Source organism: Grampus griseus (assembly GCF_964374135.1).
Source record: "Grampus griseus genome assembly, chromosome: 16".
Classification (NCBI taxonomy): Eukaryota; Metazoa; Chordata; class Mammalia; order Artiodactyla; family Delphinidae; genus Grampus; species Grampus griseus.
Genome location: NC_139010.1, coordinates 3573488 through 3596198, shown reverse-complemented (window position 1 = coordinate 3596198; position 22711 = coordinate 3573488). Strand labels below are relative to the sequence as shown.

General features: G+C 44.0%; 1 protein-coding gene across 4 annotated transcripts in view; it reads right to left on the bottom strand.

Moving 5' to 3' along the window:
• The window catches only part of RAB4A (RAB4A, member RAS oncogene family), a 95999-nt gene that overhangs the window by 30072 nt on the left and 43216 nt on the right, over positions 1-22711 (bottom strand). For 3 of the 4 annotated variants that reach the window (XM_082674344.1, XM_082674346.1, XM_082674347.1), the window contains 2 exons: positions 19167-19299; positions 12248-14542 (listed from right to left, as the gene is read on the bottom strand). In XM_082674344.1, coding sequence (XP_082530470.1) covers positions 19184-19299 — 116 coding nt within the window. In that variant the 3' untranslated portion in view covers positions 12248-14542; positions 19167-19183. Of the gene's footprint in view, positions 1-12247; positions 14543-19166; positions 19300-22711 lie in introns of those variants that run through there. The other variant, XM_082674345.1, reaches the window with a different exon arrangement.

Genomic DNA, 22711 nt, shown 5'->3' with positions numbered 1-22711 from the left:
GGAGCTGACCCTGATTAGCCTACCAAGCACCCTTGAGACTGGCCTGACGGGCAGACCCCTCCTCGGGTCTCAGACTGACCACAAGATGGTGTACACATGGGGCAGGTCCAAATAGCACTGCCAAAGCTTTGAAGACTGAACTGACGTTGGAACCAACACCCACAGGACTTGGGACCTGAGCCTAAATAGGTTGATTACTTGCTAAAACAAAATAACCAGCATTCTCCACAGGACTTGGTCATGTCTCATCATGTAATATTCAGATGCGTAAGGTTCAATCCCAGGTTACTCAGCACATGAAAACCATGAAAATGGCTCTCATGGAAAAAGAAAATCAGTAGCTGCCCTCACAGGCTTGACGGAAGCTATTATTGAAAAGTTCAAACGAGAAATCACCCTCTTGAAATAAGCATTGAAATAGAAATTATCAGTAGAGAAACAGATGATAGGAGAACTAAATGAAAATATTAGAACTGAAAAATACTCCAACTGAAATTAAAAAAACCTTACTGGATAGACTCAATAGAAGATTGAAGATGACAAAATAAAGATAATACAAATCATCCAGTCTGAACAACAGAGAGAAAAAAGGGCTGAAGAAAAAGTTTCCGGGTTGTGTTATAGGAGTCCTAGAAGGATAAGAGGAAGAGTGTAGTGCTTTAAAAACGTGCAGAAATGATGGCTAAAAACCTCCCAAGTACTGAGTGAAGCTGAAACAGGATAAACCAGGAAATCCAAGCCTAGATACATTGAAAACTGTTGAAAACTAACAGACATCTTGAAAGCAGCCAGAGAAAAATGAAAGATGACCTACAAGAGAACAACAAATGCCCATGTGTTTTTTCATCAGAAACTACGGAGGCCAGGAGGAAGTGGCACGTTTCTTAAAGTGCTGAAAGAAAAGAACTGTCAACTCAGAATTCTGTATCCAGTGAAATATCCCTCAGGAATGAGGGAGAAATAAGGATATACTCATGTGCAGGAAAACTAAGAATTGATAGCCAGGAGACCTGCTTTAAGGGAATAGTCAAAGGATGTGCTTCAGACAGAAGAGAAGTGATACCAAAAGGAAACTGGGAACATGGGGAATAGAACAATAGTTCTAGAATTTGGTCTTTTGTTCTCGGTTCCTGAAACAGCTCCAGAGCCAGAAGGGTGAAAGGAGTGCCTTGTCATTTCATTCATAACAAGCCCCTTCCCAACACACCTTTTGAGATGACTTCTGGCCAGCCCCTAAGAATGGGGGCTGGTTGCCAGGGAAACCAACTGGGAGGAGAGGGTTGGAACTTTCCCATCCCTGACCTCTGGGGAGGACAGAGGGGCTGGAGATTGAGTCATTCACCAATGGCCAATGACTTAATCACTCACACCTATGTGATGAAGCCTCTGTAAAGCCCAGAAGGATGGGGTTCATAGAGATTCCAGGGTGGCAAACAGATGGACATGTGAGGAAAGTGGTACCCACAGAGCATGTAAACTGCACTCTTTCCCTGTACCGTGCCCCATGCATCTCTTCCATCTGGCTGTTCTTGAGTTATATCCTCTATGATAAAGCAGTAATCCAGTAAGTAAACTGTTTTCCTCATTTCTGTGAGCTGCTCTAGCAAATTAATTGAACCCAAGGGAGGGGGTCCTGGGACCTTCCAATTTACAGCTGGTTGGTCAGAAGCACAGGTAACAACCTGGACCTGTGATTGGCGTCTGAAGTTGGGGCGGGGGGCAGTCTTGTGGGGCTGAGCCCTTAACCCGTGGGACCTGCCACTGTCTCCAGGTAACAGCACTGAGCTGAACTGTAGGACACCCAGCTGGTGTCAAAGGACTGCTTGATATGTGGGAAGCTCCCATTCACCTGGGGTCAGAGGTGGAAGAGTGCTGTCATGGAGGAGACACAGCAGTGGATCTTTCCTGAGAACCTAACAAGAGCTTCCAAACACAAGCGTCTGAGCCCACAGTGAATGAGTGTGAGCACGTGAACGTTCCTAAAACCTGGCAGGCTCCTATGGGAAGCACGGCAGATATCATCCCTACAAAATGACAGAATGCAAGACCCACAAAGGGTTCTCTGCATGCACGGGGAAAGCCGCACTATGAAAGTAAACAGGGTGGCTATGGAGGGCAGATTAAGCTGATCTTCTGGGAAAAAGGCTAAAACTACAAAGAGGACTGTCCTGAGGCAAAATGCAATACATGAAGGAACATCTGACCCTGAAAGGAGAACTAGACAAATTTACAATTATAGTTAGAGACATCGACATGCCTATCAGTAACACAACTAGTAGACAAAAGATTGGTGAAGACACAGAAGAGCTAAACAACACCATTAACCAAATCAGTGACATTTATAGAACACTCCCCAGCAAAAGCAGAACACAAAATTTTCATGTTCACATGGAACATTCATCAAGACAGTTCAGATCCTGGTTATTAAAATAACCTAAAATTTAAAATCATACAAAGTATGTTTCTGACTATAATGGAATTAAACTAGAAATCAGTAAAGATAGGAAAATCTCAAATCAGTCGGAAATTAAACAACCTGCTCATAAATAATCCACCAAAAAGATGGTCTCAAGAGGAATTAGAAGATATTTTAAATGGAAGAAAAATGCAATTACAATATATTAAAATTTGTGGGCACAGTTGAAGGAAGTAGTACTTAGAAGGAATTTATAGCATTGAGAGCTTATATTAGGAAAGCAGGCCTCAGATCAATAAGCTTCCACCTTAAGAGACAAAAGTAAGCCCACATCTTCCAGAATGAAGGAAAGAGAGCAGAAATCAATAAAATTGATAACAAAAGCAAATGAAGCCAAAAGCTGGTTCTTTGAAAAGATTAGTAAAATTGATAAGCCTCTAGCAAGCTTGACAAAAAAGAACAAGCCATACTGTTAGCAATATCAGGAATAAAACATGATTATCTGAATTTGCATTTCACTGACTTAGTGAGGGTTACCTTCTTTTTCATGTTGATCAATCATCTATTTCTTTGATGAATGGCCTATTTATGTGCTTTGCCAAGCTTAAAATTATTTTGGGAAAACTAGAAAAGCACACTGCCTTTCCCCCACCCCCACCCCCCAGTCGGTATCTGTTTAACTAGCTAGGATCTCTGTATTATCTATCTGACCCCAATCTTGTGTCAAACGTGTTGCAAATGCTTTGTCATAGCCCGTTGCTGACTGTATGCTTTCTTTTGTATAGAAAATGCTAATTTGCAGAGTCAAACCTCAAACCCTTTCTTTATGGGGTATTTTGAGTCACCTACAGAAAGATTCACCCTTTGGTCATAAAAAAATTCTTATGTTCTTCCAATGCCTTTAAAAAAAATCTTACCTTTTGCTTTTAGATCTTTAATCCAACCGGAATTAACTTTTTTGGTGAATATGAATTAGGGATCCAACCTTTTTAAAAAAAATTCAATTAAATGGGAAGAAAAAGGCCCTAACGCCATCCAGTGAAGAGCCCTTAGTGATGTAAAATGTCACATCATGCTTCTTCATAAATTGCCACAGATACAAGGGAAAGTTTCTAGACGCTGCTCTTCTGTGGATCAACTGGTCTACACCTGGGCTCACAGCACTGTTCTAACTTAATTTTGCAGTGCATTTTAGTATTTGGTATGGCAAGTCTCCCTACCCGCCCTTGTTCTTTGCTTTCCTTGGCAATTTTCTTTTTTATATGAACTTTAGAATGAGCTTGTCAATTTCTATTTTAACATTCCATTTGGGAATTTTATTAAACTGCATTGAACTTACTAATTTTGGAGGACTGACATCTTTATAATATTGACTCTTTCTATCCCCAAATAGAGTATGTCTCCATTAAGTTGGTCTTCTTATATTTATTTCAATAAAGTTTTCATCAAAAGGTCTTTCACATTTCTTGCTGGATTTTTTTTCCCGTTTCCGTCAAATTTTGTAAATGCTTCTTGCCTCTGCATAGGAAAGGGGCTGAACTGGGAGGAATGCTGTTACTTTTTCTAATGAATGAAGGAAGGAGACAGAAATGTGGGTGAAGACAGAAGTTGACGATGCTGTCATTAATCATGTATTTTGGAATTACCTCAAAAGAACCAGGGAATTGGAAATGACCCAATTGTTTATCAGCAAGGAAGTAGTTAAAGAAAACATGGCATATTCACACAATGGAACATTATTCAGCCTTCGATAAGAAGGAGAAAGCTCTCAATGTACCCAGACGTGCCAAGAGCTCCAAGATGCAGTATAGATGGAAAAAGACAGTGTGTGTAACATGTTGCCTTTGTTTGAGGAAGAGAGGAGGAATAATACCTGTGTCCACATCAAGGAACTCTGGAAGGATACACACACTAGCCAGTGGTTACTGTAGGTGTGGGGTGAGCAGTGAGTGAGGGAGAGGCAAGGAGGCCCCAGGCTGACCTTCCATACTGCTTTGATTTTTGACATGTAAAAATGTATTAGCTATTTTTAAAAATCCTAGAGAAAACAGGAAAAAAAAAAAAAAACCAAAACCAAAACTGAATACCCACTCTGTGAAGGTATGTCTCCCCCTGAAAACTCCAAGCTGTGTGTGGTTAAGCTAGGCTGGCGGCAGAGCCAGCTAGGGGCCTGTAGGGCCCGCAATTGGAGCCCCTGCCTCCTGGGCCTGAACCTGCCTGGAAGGGTACTTTGAACCTCACCATATTCAAAACACGTAGATTTTTGGATAGTGACGTGTAAATCCTGAATTTCCACCATAAAAACTAACCTTTCCTAGGAATAAAATTTGAACTTGATTACACCAACAATAGAAGCTTATCGAGTTTTTCAGAAGGACCAGGGCTTCCTTAGGTGAGCCAGGCTGCTGGCTTTTCCATGTGTTCTGATTGGGACACATAGACTCTGTTCCACTTTCCTCCACAGCAGGACTGATTTCCCAGGGATGCCCGCGGTGTGCCCTTCATAACAACAGTGCTCCTGTAGCCTGTGCTGCTGTTTATAGATTAAAGGACACCTTCTTCATGACTGCCACAGTATGTATGGCAAAGGTTAACATTTAATAATACAAAATATAAACCATAATTTTTTAAAAAATGGCTGCTTCTTACGTACAGCATGGATTTAAGTTTGGGCCTCCTGCACTATTAGTGGGAAGGTAAATTGGCACAAGTTCTCTGGAGGGCAGTTTGGCTTTACGGCTCTTAAAAAGGAGCACATCTTTGACTTGGCAATTCCACTCCTAAGCGTTTCCCCACATACCCATGTGGGCCCAGGGAGGTGACCACAGCGCAGCATCCCGGGCAGACGGGGCACATCCGCACGCTGCCCCCATCGGAGCTCCTACGGTGGTGGGGAATGAGGAAAGGGAAGTGCGGGCAGCCCTGAGCATCTGGAAGACCCAGCCAACGCTCTCTGCTCACGCCTGCACAGGTTCAGGAAGCCCGGTGGCTCACGGGCAGGGGACACCACGCCTGCTGCCTGGGATCTTGCTGTGAGTGTGGCTTCAACTTAAACCCCAAACACTGGCCGTGTTGACTGTGACCGGTAGTGTGAACCAGTTAAGAGTGACTGCTTGTGACAGCTAACATCGCCATTAATCCGTCTTTTACTGGTTTTATGACCTAGGTGTTGACTAGGGCCAGAGACAGACAGCCTGTTTCACTTGAGGATTTCAAGGGAACTGGAGGCTCTTCTGTCTCTGTGCTGCCTTCTGCTCCTTGAGAGGAATCCTGGGGGTCAGGAGCAAATGCCTGCTTCCTGCCAAGAGCCCCCTCCAACAGCCCGCCTTGCTGGGGGCCCCGGCCTGGCACCAAACACCCCTCCCTCGTGGATGGATCCCGACGCTGCCCGCTGTGCTTTCTACGACGTTTTCCGTGGACTCGACTCGTACCCACGCCCAGCCGAGTGCTCTGCTGTGTGGCGTCACCCTGTGAGAACGGCTCTGACAACGGGTGAGACACCATCTCACCGCGACATCCCCGGAGACAAACACCAGACCCGGCCTAAAGCCAAGGCCGCTACATGGATCCCCAAACGTAACTACATTGGGTAAAAGTCTGAAGTCACGGGCTAGTGCTTAAAGCCAACATTACTGCAGGAAACAAAAAGAGGAAGGCAGGAAGGCCAGAGTACAGTAATCGGATAGCTGCAGATCAAGTAAAAAAATCCGAGTACCTAAGGACATTTTTCTTCTATTCTTGTTCAAGGACTCAGTCAAATAAACAGAGAAAAGAAGCAGCACAGACGAGGGCCAGCCGGCTCAGGCGTTTATTGGCAGAGAGCACAGGAGTGTTGCCACGGTAACTGCAGACATTAGATGCTGCTGGGCGAGGGCCGTCAGGCAGAGACCACCCTCCTGCGGGCGAAGGGCGGCAGCCACGGCTCAGGCCCCCAGGCACTGCCTCACCTTCACAGAGAAATGCCCGACTCACAAGCGACTTCGGCACAGCCTTAGGCACCAAATACAAAACGACTGCAACAAGCATTCGGAAACCAGCTGGCACGCATTTTCAGTCATGCATTTTTAATTGATGATGTTTTCAGTGTACTGAACGCAGGGACAAAAAGACAAGTTATCAAGCTTGCACGTTTCTTTTTCTTTTCTTTTGAAATCAAAGCATGGTTTCACAGTGATGAAATCAACTTATTTCCCACCTCCAACAACTTGGCACTAAAGGTATGTTAAACATGGAAAATACTCTTACCAGTTAAAATGAGGACGCTTTATAGTCCTTGAAATTCCAGTAAACACGTGTGTTTGAAATTTCCATGAAGTCTGAAGAAAAAAAGGTGCCACTCAACAGAAATCCCGGTGCCTTGTCCTACTGTGCCTTGCTGTGGAGACCACAGGGCTGTCCCCGGGGGCCTGCCGTCCACTTCCTGGGAGTGGCAGCCCTGGCGTCTGCATCTCGGGCCCCTGTACTCTGAGCCACCGCAAAGGGCTATTTTGAAGGTTAAATCAGATGTTAAAAGTGAGAACACCTTTAAGTTGTTGCCCCGTCGAGGCTTTACGATAGACATTTCAAATGACAGGATTAAAAATGAGGAATCTGTTAAACAAAAATTCTCCAGTAATTTCTCAATAAACTATGTTTTCTTTTAAAAGAAGAAAAGAAAAGTGGGCATGAAATCCTATACTTTGATCGGAGACACATTGAACAAGCAACGCAGCACTTGGGTACTGGATTTCTCCAAGTGCAGAAGTGTATTTCTCACGGCTCAGATAGGGCTAAAGTTTGAAGAATCAGGTAAAAACATGTATAAACAACCTAAATAGAAAACCAAATTTAAAAGCTTCAGGTGAAATCATTTCATCTTAAAATTAGAGGAGGAAATCTATTATTTGCCACTCCTCTCCTACGGCTTCGAAAAGGCAGTTACTGAGTTTTCACAGCTCTGGCTTCTGCTTCAATGTGTAACAGAGTGTGTGTAATTCACAGAACTGAGAGATTCGACACGTTTCACCCCAGGCACTTATGGCCCACCCTACAAGTCTTGGACAGCTGAGCAGGCCTAGCCCTGAAAGCAGACGTTTATCGACAAATCGTCTGTTCTATTGCTTCTCACAGCCTCAAGTGACTGGCCAGTGCACACGGACAGCACAGCAGTCTGGACGCCTGCTTGCCCACAGGCTGTACCGTCAGGTACCAAGAGGCCAACTAAGAGTGCACAGACAGCGTTCCCAAGAAATACTGGTCCAAACAACAAAACCTGCAACCTAAACAGCAAAGCTCTTAACCCTAGAATGTAAAACAAGACAACTGGGTAACTAGGCACTGACGTCAACAGTCGCAAACGAAGAGGCTGCTCTGAGAGTTACGATTTTAGACAGTTTCATTACCATGTGTCTTGGAAAGAGAGTTGTGGACTGAAACTTGGACTCCAAACGCCTCCCAAGGTTTGGGAAGTTCTCAGCCATCATTTCTTTAAACAAGCTTCCCGCTCTCCCTCCCTCTCTCCTCCTCCCGGGGCTCCAGTGATGTGCAGACTGTCTCTTAACGGTGCCCTGTAAGTCCTGGAGGCTTTTCATCCCCCCCCCCCCCCGCCCCGCTTTGCTTCTCTGTTTGAATAATTTCCAATGCTATGTCTTCAAGCTCACTGTTTCTTTCTTCCGTTGCTGTTGAAGCTCTGTATTCAATTCTTTGGTTCAGTCGTTGTATTCTTCAGCTCCAAAATGTCTGTTTGGTTCTCTTTTATGTTTTCTATCTCTTTGTTGAACTTCTCGTTTTGTTCTCCTGATTTTGTTGTTCTATCTGTGTTCTCTTGTAGCTCTCTGAGCATTTTTGGAACAATTATTTTGAATTCTTTGTTGGCCAACTCATGTGTCCCCATTGCTCTGGGGAGAGTTACTGGAAGTTTGCCGTGTTCCTTTGGTGGTCTCACGATTCCCTGATGCTTTGTGATCCCTGCAGTCTTGCTATTAATAGGTATCTGTGCACTTGAAGCAGCAGCTATCTCTTCCAGACTTTACGGGCTGACTTTGGTATAAGGAAAGACCTTCACCTGCAGGCGGGGGCATGCCGGAGTGTGCTGGGATCCCAGGCCTAGTGGTGCGGGGTTCCAAGTGCAGGGTCGGGGGTAGTCTGGGTGGGAGGGATACTGTGCCATTGGCTCAGGCAACTGAGGGTCACAGCATCAACTGTGTGGCTCCTGGCAAGCACTGTGCGGGGCTCTGCAGTGGCTGCAGGGGCTGGTGGGTTCCTCAGTGGTACCTCCAGGTTCAGCTGCTGGGGCACAGGGCAGGAAGCAGTAATGGCCACAGTTGGAGGTGTGCACACACCTGGCTGTGGAGACCAGCTGCAGGTGCCTGTGTAGTGGCAGGGGCTGGTCGCAGACTCACACATAGTGGTGGGGAACAAGGCCAGTTGCAAGGGCTTGGGCCAAGCGTGGGCCCACAGCAGCTGCGGGGGCCCTGGCAGGTGGTGTACTTTCCTAGAGCTGCAGAATCTCCCCACAGGTGTGTACACAACAGCGGAGGCTGGTGACGGGGATCAGCCTGGGGGTGTGCAGGTGCACAGCTGGGAGGGGCTGGCCACACTGTGCACCCGGCAACGGGGGTCAGCCGCAGGGGCCTAGGCGGGCATCTTGCACCTACGTAGCTGCAGAGGCCTGGGCTCTGGCGGGGCCAGGGAGAATGGGGAGGGACTCAGGCAGCAGGTGCCCAGGAATGGGAGTACCCACGGGGTGGTAACTACGGAGAGCTGGCGGGCTCCTCTGCGGAGCAGGGCACTAGGAACCATGGTTGTTCCAGCTGCACGGCTGACACTTTGCTTTGCTGGTCTCTAGGTGGGGTGAAACTGAACAGGTCCCTTGTGTGGTGCCCCAAAAGGCTGGGGAAGCTAGTCGCTCACACCCCCCCCCCTTTCCTGTGGAGGAGAACTCTTTCTAGCTGGGGCGCTCCCTCTTGGTGCTGAGCAGTGCTGGCCTGGGGGATGGGGTGATGCAGACAAGAGGAAGCTGTTCTTCCCTTTCTGTGTGATTATTTTCAGGGTTTTGTTCCACTGAGCAGCTGTGAAGTGGACTCCTGAGTTCTCCCAGAGCTGTTTTTCTCTGTGGATAGCTAATTGCTGATCTTTGTTGGGAGTCGGGGGATGGAGGCCGGGGTCTCCCTACTTCGCCATCTTGGTGATATCATTTGAAAGTGAGCTCTAGGAGCTACGAAACTCCCTCCCAGACAGGAAGGGGCTAAGTAGGATCAGATAACCACCTTTCGGGAGACTTTGCAAAACAGGCATCTTGCAGTGGGTAGGCTTGATATCCAGGTGCTTTAGAAGGACTTGGGGACACAACTGACTCTGATCGTTTGTCCTTCCCACAAGCACTGGAGTCCTTTCTATTTGCCAGGTCCTAGGCACACAGAAGGCAGCCCTTTCCTAGGGAAGTCTCAGCCCAGTAGAGAAGACAAATAAAGACAATCTACGGACCAACGTGACCGATACCAAAGCAAGGTCAGGACAGCGCAGGACTGGAGCGGTGTGTCTGCACGTGTCAGGACAGCGCAGGACTGGGGCGGTGTGTCTGCACGTGTCAGGACAGCGCAGGACTGGGGCGGTGTGTCTGCACATGTCAGGAGTGGGAGAGGGTTACTGAGGGCTCCCAGCTGCACCCGTCAGGACAAGGGGGCTGCAGCCTGACGGACCTGGACCGCCTGCAGGGTGTGTTACAGGGTGAGGGCAGTGAAACACAGTCCATGCAAAGGCAGAGAGGCGATGAGAAAGCAAGGGGCATTCGGAGAAACACAAGAGTGTCCTATAAAAGCACCATTTTCCCCAGGAAATAGGCATAGCGTGAGGGCATGTGACAGATGTTTATAGCCACAGAAACCAACATGGTGACTTTTCTGGAAAGGAGGATGGTGTGGTGGACTTAGCCCAAATTAATCACAAGTTTTCCTAGTCAGTGTAAAATGATTTGACGGCTCCCCACCCAACGTACAGAACTTAGCACTTTACTCTCACACAGAGTTAGGTGGCCCTTAAATATTTAGTGAACATAATTATTTCTATGGCATTTTGGAATGTGACATACTCAGAAATTTAGTGTTTTTCTGAAAATGCTAGCTTTTCTTTAAAATGAAATTTACACATGACATCAAGAAGTTAGAGAAAGGAGCTGTCAGAGCACAGGCTTATCTATTTCTCATCCAGTTCCCGCAGGTGAAGGACAACGTGCTCTAGGATGAAGGAGCATGCTGACGTTATTGCAAGCTCGACCCGCTTCATACTTGGTAGCGTAACTTCCGGAGATGCATGGGTCAAGTTCAATACGTCCTTCATGTAGACATGCTGAGGTGATTAAATTAGGTGTGCCTCACATTACTACGGCAGCAAGTGTGATACTGAGAAGGTCTAACAACCAGTCCGGCGAGGGGTCCCACTACTCTGAAGCTGCGCTGGCTGTGGGTGGCAGGCTGGCTGCCCCGTGTCCCTGCTGAAGGTACAACTGTCCCCTGGGCTCGGGGACAGAACTTCCAGTACAATTAGCCACATGTTGGGAAATGACCTCCTGTAATGCTGGATTAAAGATGTGCATCTTGCTTCTTCAATACATGCCAGAAAGACAACTTTATATAACTGCAAGAAAAAGCCATAGCCATTCTTGGCTTGTAACACTATCTTTTATGAAGTTCCCAATGGTATGTTGATTATATAAAACTAAAAAAATATATTCTTGTCAGAGATGCATACTGAACTATTTTTGGGTGAAATGACAGATGTTTGGGGTGTTTCCAAATATTACAGCATAAAAAAAGTGGGGCAAAGGTACAGTAGATAAAACAAGATTGGCATAATGCGGACAATTGTGGAAGCTAGCTGATACAGTGGTTCTATGTGCTATTTTCTCCATACTTGTTTAAGTTCAAACACTCCCATAAGTCCGTTGCTGACCTTAGAGGGTGATGGCCGGCAAATGGCTCCTCTTTCTGAAGCTGGCAGGTTGAGTGTCCTCAGATAAATCCCTCTACAATTCTAAAAGCAACTCCTTAAACAAGTAAATACAATCAGGAAGCGACCAAGCAACAACTGGGATAAACTCAGATTGTCTGTAGGTGCACAGGTAGACTGATTAGTAAAGAGAAATCACTTTACAACTAGCACAAAAAGTTATTTTAAACTTTACAGGTGTTTTAAAGTCCCTCTAATTTTCCCCTCCAAAAAAAGCAAAAAAAAAGGACAAATATGACAGAAAATAAGGAACCATCTACTGTGTCATGGTATGAATTACAAATCATTTAAATTACTAATTTTAGCACTTTCTTCACTCTGAATGATACTGATCTGCTAGGAATCAATGTTCTTAAAGATTTCAAAAACTCTTGCATAAGTCACAAGTAATATGTTTTCAAAAAACCGTTATAGTTTCCCAAATTGTGATGTTTTCATTTTCACTTAAATGCTGGACTGTGAAAGAATAAATTATAATCCCAAGTCCAGATGGAGTGTAGAATCTTTTTCCAGGAAGACTGAGAAAATGCTTTTCTAGATATGTAAATTAAGAGCATCCTGAAAACTTAGTAAGTTGTGGGAAATACATACATAACGTTTGTAACTAGATATATTTGGTCTTTATCTCTGGTTCCCGACACAAAGCTCCTAAAACCCTTAGAATTTCCTGAGTTTTAGGGGTCCCTTGTGAGCAGAGTTTATGCTAATGAACTGACTTCAGGTGTGTCCCCTAGAGAGTCTCAGTGTGGGGCTGGTCACCAGAAAGATCGAAGGAACTTTTAGCTCTACCCACTGGCCTCAGGGAAGGGGGATGCTGGAGATTAAGCTCTAGAAAAATTCTTGAACAGCAGGATTTGAGGAGCTTCTGAGCTTCCGGGTTGGTGAATAGGAAGACATCCATGTGCCGCGAGGGTGGCGCACCCCAAACTCCACGGGGACAGAAGCTCCTGTGCCCGGTACCCTTCCAGACCTGGCCCTATGTATCTCCCCGTCTGCCGTTCATTTGTATCCTTTAACATCCTTTGCAATAAACCAGTAATCTCGTAAGGAAACCGTTTCTCTCAGTCCTGTGAGCTGCTCTAGAAGTTAATCAAACCCGAGGAGGGGGTCGTGGGAACCTCAGACTTAGTGCTGACTTAACCTTAGCACTTAACCTGTGCTCGTAGGTGAGAAGCACAGGTAACAACCTGGACGGGTGACTGACATCTGCAGTGTGTGTCTGGGGGCGGGTGGTGGTAGTGGTGGTGATGCCTACTCAGCCCTTAACCTATGGAATCTGATGCCATCTCCGTGTAGACAGGGTCAGAACAGAACCCATCTGGTGTGTGAAGAATCAGAGGATTGGTTGGTGGTGTTGGAAAACACTCCACGGACCAAATACCACATCTTCTCCCCTCTTCATTTTTCCTAAAGGCCTTTATTAAGAACCACCATGGTTTGGTTCTCCAGCAACTTTTATTGGTCAAGGGATGTGGAATTATATGCAGTACCTGGGGTTTAATTAACAGGCTCACTTATAAATCAACTTAACATTTATCTTATTTAAAAAAAATTTTTGCTTTTGAATAAACTGATGTGGTCAAACAGACATGCTCCTACCCCATGCAAAAAGCTGTCCCAAAACGAGCAGCTTGCAAACCCACTGTAAATGAGATACTGAATGAAACATTCTTCTAGCGAGGTCCAAGAAGCAGCTCAGTCTGAGAATTTGCTTCATATCCTGACTTTTCAAAATCAAATATTCGAGACATAAAAGAAGCAAAATTAAAGTATGTAAAACAGCTATATCCTGATATTTTTATCCAAGTCACTTCCCAGAGTTTGTAGTGCTGCTGTGCTCTGTTGGTTAAAACAAAACAACAAAAGCCGTAGGCAGCTTCCAACTTAAAGGTAATGAAATTTACCAGTTTGCAGCTAAAAGTCACAGTGGAAGAACACATGTAAGGTGAAGAATGCTTTTAAACCTTTCAGCTTTAAGTAGTGCTGTATTTTAACTTTAAAGAGAAGTTCTATTATATATTTTTTGCATAAACATTTTAAAATATTAGAACAAGTCTTTGTAATACAATATATATTAGACTTCAATATAACTCATGTGAATTAAAAACATGTTAACTTGATAACTGTCATAAGGCAAAAGTTGTACAGAAACTTCTTAGTGGTGTCCCTTTAAAATTAACTTGATTTAGTGGGTTGCCTTAAAATGAACACAAAACAACAAAAGACTAAAAAAGAGGCAGTGATGCTCTGATACTGAATCCCAGAAAAAGCACAGTAGCAAACGATGTGTTTTCTAACAGGGAGACCAGGTGGTTCAGCAAACTGGGACCAGGTGAGCAGCCCCTGGTACATGGTTCATCTATTGCACTGACCAGATGCTGAGAGTAGATCGCTTGCCTAGGAAGTTTGGTTAAAGGTACCAGCATCTTTAGTACTAATCACAGTGCCTGTGACAGAGCAGGTGCTCAGCTCTACTTCCTGAATTGGTCTGATGAAGATACTTTAAAATCAACAGGGTGCTGGACAGTGTAAAGTTCATGGAAAAACTCCATTTTTCATTTTGTTTTGGTATGTGAGTAACTACTGATCTAGTATTTCGAGTGTGGCTCACATAACACCTTTGGACTGTGGTAAATGGAATTAACTAAGCACTGCATTGGCGATCAATGCCAGAGTCTCTGAATATCAGGTCATAAACATAACCAACTGTGCAATATAACCGACGCGATGATCAAAGCACACCTCACAATGAACAGATTTTAGTTCAGACGATTAAAAAAAAATGAAGTATTAGACTGCATTTACTGCAACACTCTATTGATCATACCATACATCAGATACCATGCTGTGGAGACGTACTGGAGTAGCTTATATACGGTACACAGCCAGGATTCAAACTGGGGTGAGAGGGCGAATACGGAACAGAACATTTTTACATATATGTGTACATTTAATGGTCTTGTCCACTGAACTGGATTTATTATACGTTTGCTGTGCCACATCTACTAGCTTGCATAACAACCCAAATTATTTTTTTTGCACAAAGATCTACTTCCATTTAAAGTAGAAAAAGATGGTGGTTAAAAAAAAAAACTTCTTCAAGCTCCAACAATTGTGTCCCAAATACCACTGTATGAACACCTAAAAAATATTAAGAACAATTTAGAAATATGCATAACTAAAAATGTACAAACAAACATCGATTAAAGTCACAAAGGGAACTAGTGAATGAATACTTCCAATTTTTATTTAAACTTACCTAGGCATATTAGATAATGTTGACTATACATAAAAAAGAGGAAGCTTTAGAAAGTTAAAATCTCTACTTGCAAATTTTATAAATGAGCCTTAGCTACAGGAACATTCATTTAGACTTCAATGAACCCAGGAAAAGACTCATCACTGACATAAAGGGAGAAGAACCTCTAACTCAATCACTCCCATCAACTTTCCTTTCTGAGCAAGTGCATTAAGGATTTCCTACAAATTCTTTCAAGCAGAGAATCTAATTTTTTATTTTAATTGGTAAGGCTGGGTTTAATCTAGCATTTTGCTATTTGTTTTATATTTTCCCCATCTGTTCTTTACTTCCTTTTTTCCTCTTTTCCTGCCTTCTTTTGGATTTATTTAATTATGTATTTATTCCATTTTAATCCCCATGTTGGCTTATTAGCCAAAACTCTTCATTGTGTTGTTTCAGTGCTTTAGGATTTTTTTCTTAAGATTTTATTTTTTTAGAGCAGTTTTAGCTTCGAAGCAAAACTGAGGCGGGAAAAGTATGTAGAGTTCCCAAAGACCACCTGCCTTCACACATACACAGCCTCCCCCATTATCAACGTCCCCACCAGATGGTACATTTGTTACAGCTGATGAGCCTACACTGACAATTCATAACCACCCCAAATCCATAGTTAAATTACAGTTCACTCTTGGTGTTCTATGTTCTAGGGGTTTGGACAGATACATGAAGACGCGGATCCAACACATGGTATCATACAGTCTTTCCACTCTCCCCCAATCCTCTGTGCTCTGCCTATTCATCCCTCCCATGCCCAGCCCCTGATCCTTCCCGTCTCCATAGTTTTGCCTTTTCCAGGATGTCACATAGTTGGAATCATGCAGTATGTAGCCTTTTCAGATTGGCTTCTTTTTTTTTTTTTGGCCGCACCGCATGGCATGTGGGATCTTAGTTCCCTGACCAAGGCTTGAACCTGTGCCCCCTGCATTGGAAGCGCGGAGTCTTAACCACTGCACCTCCAGGAGAATCCCCAGATTGGCTTCTTCCACTTAGTTATATGCCTTGAAGGCTTGACAGCTCATTTCTTTTTAGTGCTGAATAATATTCCATTGTCTGGATAGACCGCAGTTTACCCATTTGCCTTCCGAAGGACATCCTGTTTGCTTGCAAGCTTTGGCAATTATGAATAATGCTGCTATAAACATCCATGTGCAGGTTTTTGTGTGGACATAAGTTTTCAACTCCTTTGGGTTAATAGCAAGGAGTGAGACTGCTGGATCATACAGTAAGAGTATGTTTAGTTTCATTCATCTATCTACCTACCTACCTATCTACCTACCTACCTAATGGTTTTACCCGTGTTATACGACTGACAGTTTAAACATTGATTATAAACATGTCTTGCTAATTTATTTATTTATTTTTAAGCATTACTCTTTTTTTTTTATTTTTATTTTTGGCTGCGCTGGGTCTTTGTTGCAGTATGCGGGCTTCTCATTGCGGTGGCTTCTCTTGTTGCGGAGCACGGGCTCTAGCAGAACGGGCTTCAGTAGTGTAGCATTCAGGCTCAGTAGTTGTGGCACATGGGCTTAGTTGCTCCGCGGCATGTGGGATCTTCCTAGACCAGGGATCGAACCCGTGTCCCCTGCATTGGCAGGTGGATTCTTAAGCACTGCGCCACCAGGGAAGTCCTAAGGTTAGTTTTATAAGAAAATGCCAAGCTGTCTTCTAAAGTGGCTGCACCATTTTGCATTCCCACCAACAATGAACAAGAATTCCTATTGTTCTACATCCTCACCAGCATTTGGTGCTGTCCGGGTCTTGGACTGTGGCCATTCTAATAGGCTTGTAGTGATATCTCATTGTTTTACTTTGCTTTCTCCTTGATGGTATATGATATGGAGTATGTTTTCCTATACTTATTGTCATCTGGGTATCTTCTTTGGTGAGGTGTCTGTTAAGGTCTTTGGCCCGTTTTTAAATTGGGTTGTTTGTTTTCTTACTGTTGTGTTTTAAGAGGTCTTTGTGTATTTAGGATTAACAGTCCTTTATCAGGTGTGTGTTTCACAAATATTTTCTCCTGGTCTATAGCTTGTCTACTAATTCTCTTGACATTGTCTTTTGCAGAGCAGAAGTTTTTATTTTTCATGAAGTCCAGCTTACCAATTATTTCTTTCATGGATTGTGTCTTTAGTGCTGTGTCTAAAAAGTCATCACCACACCCTAGGTCATCTACATTTTCTTTTATCTTCTAGGAGTTTTATAGTTTTGCATTTTACATTTAGGTCTACGATCCATTTGGAGTTAATTTTTGCGAAGGGTACAAGGTCTGGTATGTAGATTCATTTTTTTGCATGGATGTCCAGTTGTTCTAGCACCATTTGTTGAAAAGACTATTTCTGCTCCATTGTATTGCCTTTGCTCCTTTATCAAACATCAGTATGTGGGTGTATTTCTGGGCTCTCTATTCTGTTCCATTGATCTACTTGTCTATTATTTCACCAGTACCATACTGTCTTGACTACTGTGGCTTTATAGTGTTTTGGAGTTGGGTAGTAACAGTCCTTCAACTTTGTTCTTCTCCCTCAATACTGTGTTGGCTATTACGGGTCTTTTGTCTCCTCTCCACATAAACTTCAGAATCAGTTTGGTTTTCCTCCTATAGATGTTGTTAGAGTTCCACCTATTTCCTTTTTGGGGGGATGCTAATGTGAAGGGTATTGTGTTTTTCATTTCGAATTGCACTTGTTCATTGCTGGCACAGAGAAAAGTGATGGACTTTTGTATATTAACCTTGTATCTTGCAACTGTGCGATATAATCATTTATATAGAGTTTGTGGACTTTTTGGATTTTCTACACAGATTATCATCAGCCAACACAGTTAGTTCATTTCTCCCTTCCCAGTCTGTGTACCTTTTATTTCCTTTTCTTACTGCATTAGCTAGGACTTCCAGTACGATGGTGAGAGGGGACCTCCTTGCCTTGATATTAATAGGAAAGCTTCAACTTTCTCACCATTAAGCAGGATGTTAGCAGTAGGTTTTGGGTAGATTTTCTTTATTAAGTTGAGGAGATTTCCCTCTATTCCTACTTTACTGAGAGCTTTCATTGTGAATGGATATTGGATTTTGTCAGATGATTTTTCTGCATCTCTTGATGAAATCATGTGATTTTTGTTCCCTGTTGATATGACGATTACATTAATTGATTTTGGAATGTTGAACCAGCCCTGCATACCTGGGATAAATCCCACTTGGAAGGATGTAATTCTTTGTATACATTGTTGGATTCAATCTAACATTTTGCTGAGAATTTTTGCATCTATGTTCACAGGAGATACTAACGTGTAGTTTTCTTTTCTTGTAATGTCTTTGTCTGGTTTTGGAATTAGGGTAATGCTGGCCTCATAGAATGAGTTAGGAAGTGTTCTGCTTTTGTTCTGTGAAAGAGGCTGAAGAGAATTGGTATAGTTTCTTCCTTAAATGTTTGGTGGAGTTCACCAGTGAACCCGTGTGGGCCTGGTGCTTTGTGTTTTGGAAGATTATTAATTATTGGTTCAATTTCTTTAATAGATATAGGCCTATTCAGATTGTGTATTTGTTCTTGTATAAGTTTTGGCAAATTGTGTCTTTGATAGAATTGGTTTATTTCATGCAGGTTATCAAATTTGTGGGCATAGAGTTGTTCATAGCATTCCTTTATTATCCTTTTAATGTCCATAGAATCTGCAGTGATGCCCCCTCTTTCATTTCTGATATTAGTAATTTTATTTTATATATGTATATATATATATATTTTTTTCCCCTTAGCCCGGCTAGAGTCACTGATTTTACTGGTCTTTTTCAAGGAGCCGGCTTTGGCTTCATTGATTTTTCTCTATTGATCTCCTGCTCTAATTTTATTACTCCTTTTCTTCTGCCTACTCTGGCTTTAATTTGCTCTTCTTTTTCTCGTTTTCTATGGTGGACACTTATATGATGGTACTTAGACCTTTCTTCTTTTCTAGCACATGCACTCAATGCTATAAATTTCACTCTAAGTACTGTTTGTGTTGAATCTTCCCAAATTTTGATAAGTTGTGTTTTTTCATTTAGTTCAAAATATTCTTACATTTCCCTTGAGATTGCTTCTTTCACTCATGTGTTATTTAGAAGTATGTTGTTTAATCCCCATGCATTTTGGATTTTCCAGTTAGCTTTCTGTTACTGATTTCTAGTTTAATTCCACTGTGGTCTGAGAGCAGACACTGGATGATTTCTATTCTTTTAAATGTGTTCAGGTGTGTTTTATGGCCCAGGATGTGGTCTGTTTTGGTGAGTGTTCCGTGTGAGCTTGAGAAGAATGTGTGAGCAGAGATTCTCACTGCTGAGAATCTCTAACTTTTAATTATGCAATCACCTCTCCTTTTCATAACGCGGCTGCAAAAAGCAGTGACAGCCTCCACCTCTAAGCCTGTGCGGGGCTGTGGGTAGCAAACAGAGGGCGAGGCCGAAGGCGTCAGGGCGGCCACGACGCAGGCACCTACCTGTGCACCCTGCTGCTTCAGCAGCCACACTCCTGTGCGCTCGGGGCCTGTGCGCGGCGTGGAGACCGCAGCTGTCTCAAGGCAGCATCTCCATACTGAATACCTGAGCCCATTCTTTCTGGGTCCAGCTCACCTGAGGACCAAGCAAGTCTTTAGAAAAAGTTTTCATGTTTCTGTGATCCCCACAATATATTAAGTGAAAAAAGCAAAGTGCAGAACACTGTGTATATACAAGACAATTTTGAATACAGAGGAAAAAATACACACGTTTGCTTGTATGGGCATAAAAACCTCTTTGGACGGATACATAAAGAACCGGTAATAATGGCTGACTTCAAGAAAGAGCTCTAGACAGCTAGGGGACAGGAGACGGGGTAACAGAGGGTGACTCACTCTATCCTCTTCTGCACTTTCTGGATTTGGAATTATGTGAATATATTACATATACAAAGATTTAATTTAAAATTAAACCACAAATTAAAAAAGATACCACTTTTCACTTATGAGACTGGTAAAAACCCACGTATGATAATACACCCTGTGGGTGTGGCTTTAGTGAAATAAACACCTTCATTCACTACTAGTGGGATGATAAACTGCTACAACCCCGATGGAGGAATCTGACAGCTTCTACCTAACTTCCAAATGCTTGTGTTCTTTAACGCAGCAAAGCCACTTCTGGGAATTTATCCTATACACACACTCACACACGTGTGAAATGATATACAAAAGGTTATTTACGGCAACATTTTTTGTTACAGCAAAATACTGGCAACAACTCAAATGTCCAAAGTAGACTGGTTAAATAGATTATGGCAATACCCAAAATTGAACACTACGTACACACACACATGATGTGTGCACATGTACATTAGCATCTATATATGTACATGGAAGTCTCTAAAGACTGATTTGTCATCACTGGTAGGCAGAGTAAGTGCAGAGTTCATAGTATGCTAACTTTTGTATAAAAAGGAGGGGAGAAAATAATGGTTTTTGAACCATATGAATGTACTGCCTCTTTAGAAAACTAAAATTAAAAAGTACTGCTGAAATGGATAAACAACAAGGTCCTACTGTAGAGCACAGGGAACTATATTCAATATCCTGTGACAAACCATAATGGAAAAGAATATGAAAAAATATATATATGTATAACTAACTGAATCACTTCGCCGTACAACAGAAATTAACACAACATTGTAAATCAACTATACGTCAATAAAATCTAAAAAAAAAAAAAGTACTGCTGAAGAGTTCTAACATGTCCTTATAGTTTTCCATCTGACGTAACTATGATTTGGATGATCTCAGAAGAAAAAGATCCTGAAAGCTTTAGATGAATGAACTCACACACACTGTATTCATGGGTGGACACCAAAGGGGGAGGTAAGCTGAAGAAAAGCTCGTGTTGAGCTTGCTAATACTCAACATCACACCAATTTTCATGACAACTACTGATGCTCTAGTCTTTAAAAATAACAGTTCTGTACCAGCTTGAGTAACTTTTTGCTGCTGTTTTCAGGTCAAAAGACCACACAAGGATGAAGCGGCCCTGTTCCTGCTGAGCCCAGCCCGCCGTCTGGGACCCTGGCGCTCTCCCACTACCTCGCCCGCCCCTACCTTCTCCGTCCGCTCCCCTCCCGCCTTCTCTCCTTTCCGTTCCTCTCTCTCCTCTCGCGTCATTTACTGAACCCTCTCCTTAAATTAACCCTCCTCCGGGGAGGCGCCAGGCTCTGCTTCCTCACCCCCTCTTGGCGCTCCGCTGCCCCGTGTCTTCTCCTTGTCATTCTGCTGGTAAAGATGACTGGTGACTTCCTACTGCCCGCCCCACCGGACACTTTTCAGCTCACGTCTTGGCTTATGAGACTTTCCTCTGATGCATTTGATAATGAACAAACCCTTTGGCTGAAGCTCGGCTAAAGTGATGCCCACATTCCCGGATCTCTTCATATACCTTCACATACCTATGACTTCCCCCTCCTCTCTCTCATCCTCCGGCCTCCAGGGCTTCGCTCTGGGCCACTGCCCTTCCCACTCTCCACTGATCGCTGCGTGGTCTCGCTCCTTCCAGAGCTGCCACTACTCCTACAGACTGATGGCTCCCAAGCAGACTCCGCCAGCCAGGAATTCTCCCCACAGCCTCCTGCATGCCTCCTCGCGTTTGTTCCAGTGACGCTGCCCAGGGAACACTCCAAAACAGAAGCATCTGGATTCCCTTGAACCGGCTTGCCCTCTGGCTCTGCCATGACCCTCGGGGTCCCCGAGTTACCCAGGTGTGACACCTCCTCCCTTCCTGACCCCACCTCTCAGTCCCCTCCCCAGTGGCAAGGGCCCCGCCCCGCTAGTTAGCATCTGAGTCAGGACGCCACTGCCAAAGCGTTTCTTGGATTCATCTAGTCTCTTCATCTCCGCTTCCACACCCTTGATAAAGCTTTAATCAGGCATCTTTTTTCGGATAACTCAAAGATGCCTTTGTTGCTATCCTGGCCATCGGCCCTGGGCTCCCTCCAGCATGTCCCTGATGTGACCACCCACACACACGATCTGCCTCCAGCCACAATCTGACCACGTCATTCACGGCCCCCGCCCCTGAATGGCCACTTACCCCTACCGCAGTGCTCAGTCGTGGACAAACATCAGAATTAATCACACGAGAGAGCTTTTTAAAATCTGATGCTGAGGGCCTAATTCAGCATCTCTAGAGGCGGGTCTTGGAACTCAAACTTTTATGCATCCCAGGAGGCTCTAGCATACAGGCAGGGTGGAGACTCGGTCACCCTTTATAGGGTAAAGTTCTAGGTCCCGGATCACGATCCCTGGCCTGGCTGCTGCCTCTCCTCAGCCTTCTCTCCTGCCATTCCCCGCTGTGGTCCGTCTGTTCTAGAAACTTCAGCTTCTCCCCCAGTGTCCACTCGCGCTGTCCCTGCTGGCCTCCCCTCCTCACACTTGACAGCCTGAGCTCGGCTGCCACCTCCTCCTGGAAGCCTTTCCTGATATCACCTCCTAAGCAGGTAGGTTCTCCTTCTTCGTGTGCCCCAAGATCCTGTGCGCTTCTCAGTTACTGTATCGACCACACCGTATTATAATTATCTTTTGACTGCTTCCCATGAAAGAGTTTCTTGAGGGCAAGGGCTGTGATTAATTTATTTCTGTATCCCAGCACCTGACAAAGAACAGGCATTCATATATTTGAATGAATCAATTAAAAACTGAATGTCCACATATAATTGCGGTGATACTTAATAGAAAGTAACTCTAATAAATGACAACTACATATTACTTTGTCAGCTGCCTAAATTAGGGGTATTGTAAATTTATTTTTACTGAAGCAGCAAACAGAACAATGATGAGACAGGTTACTACTGAGGCACGCTCAGTGAGCTTCGGGAGTAAATTCTCCCCGATGCCTGATCTAAACCAGCGGCACCCCGCGAGGTGCCCATAGATCACGTCAATCCACCACACACGACCGCTGGCCCAGCAGAGCCCGAGGTGCTGACGGAGCGCGGACAAAGGTCCATTCTTCCTGAAGGGATGGCTCC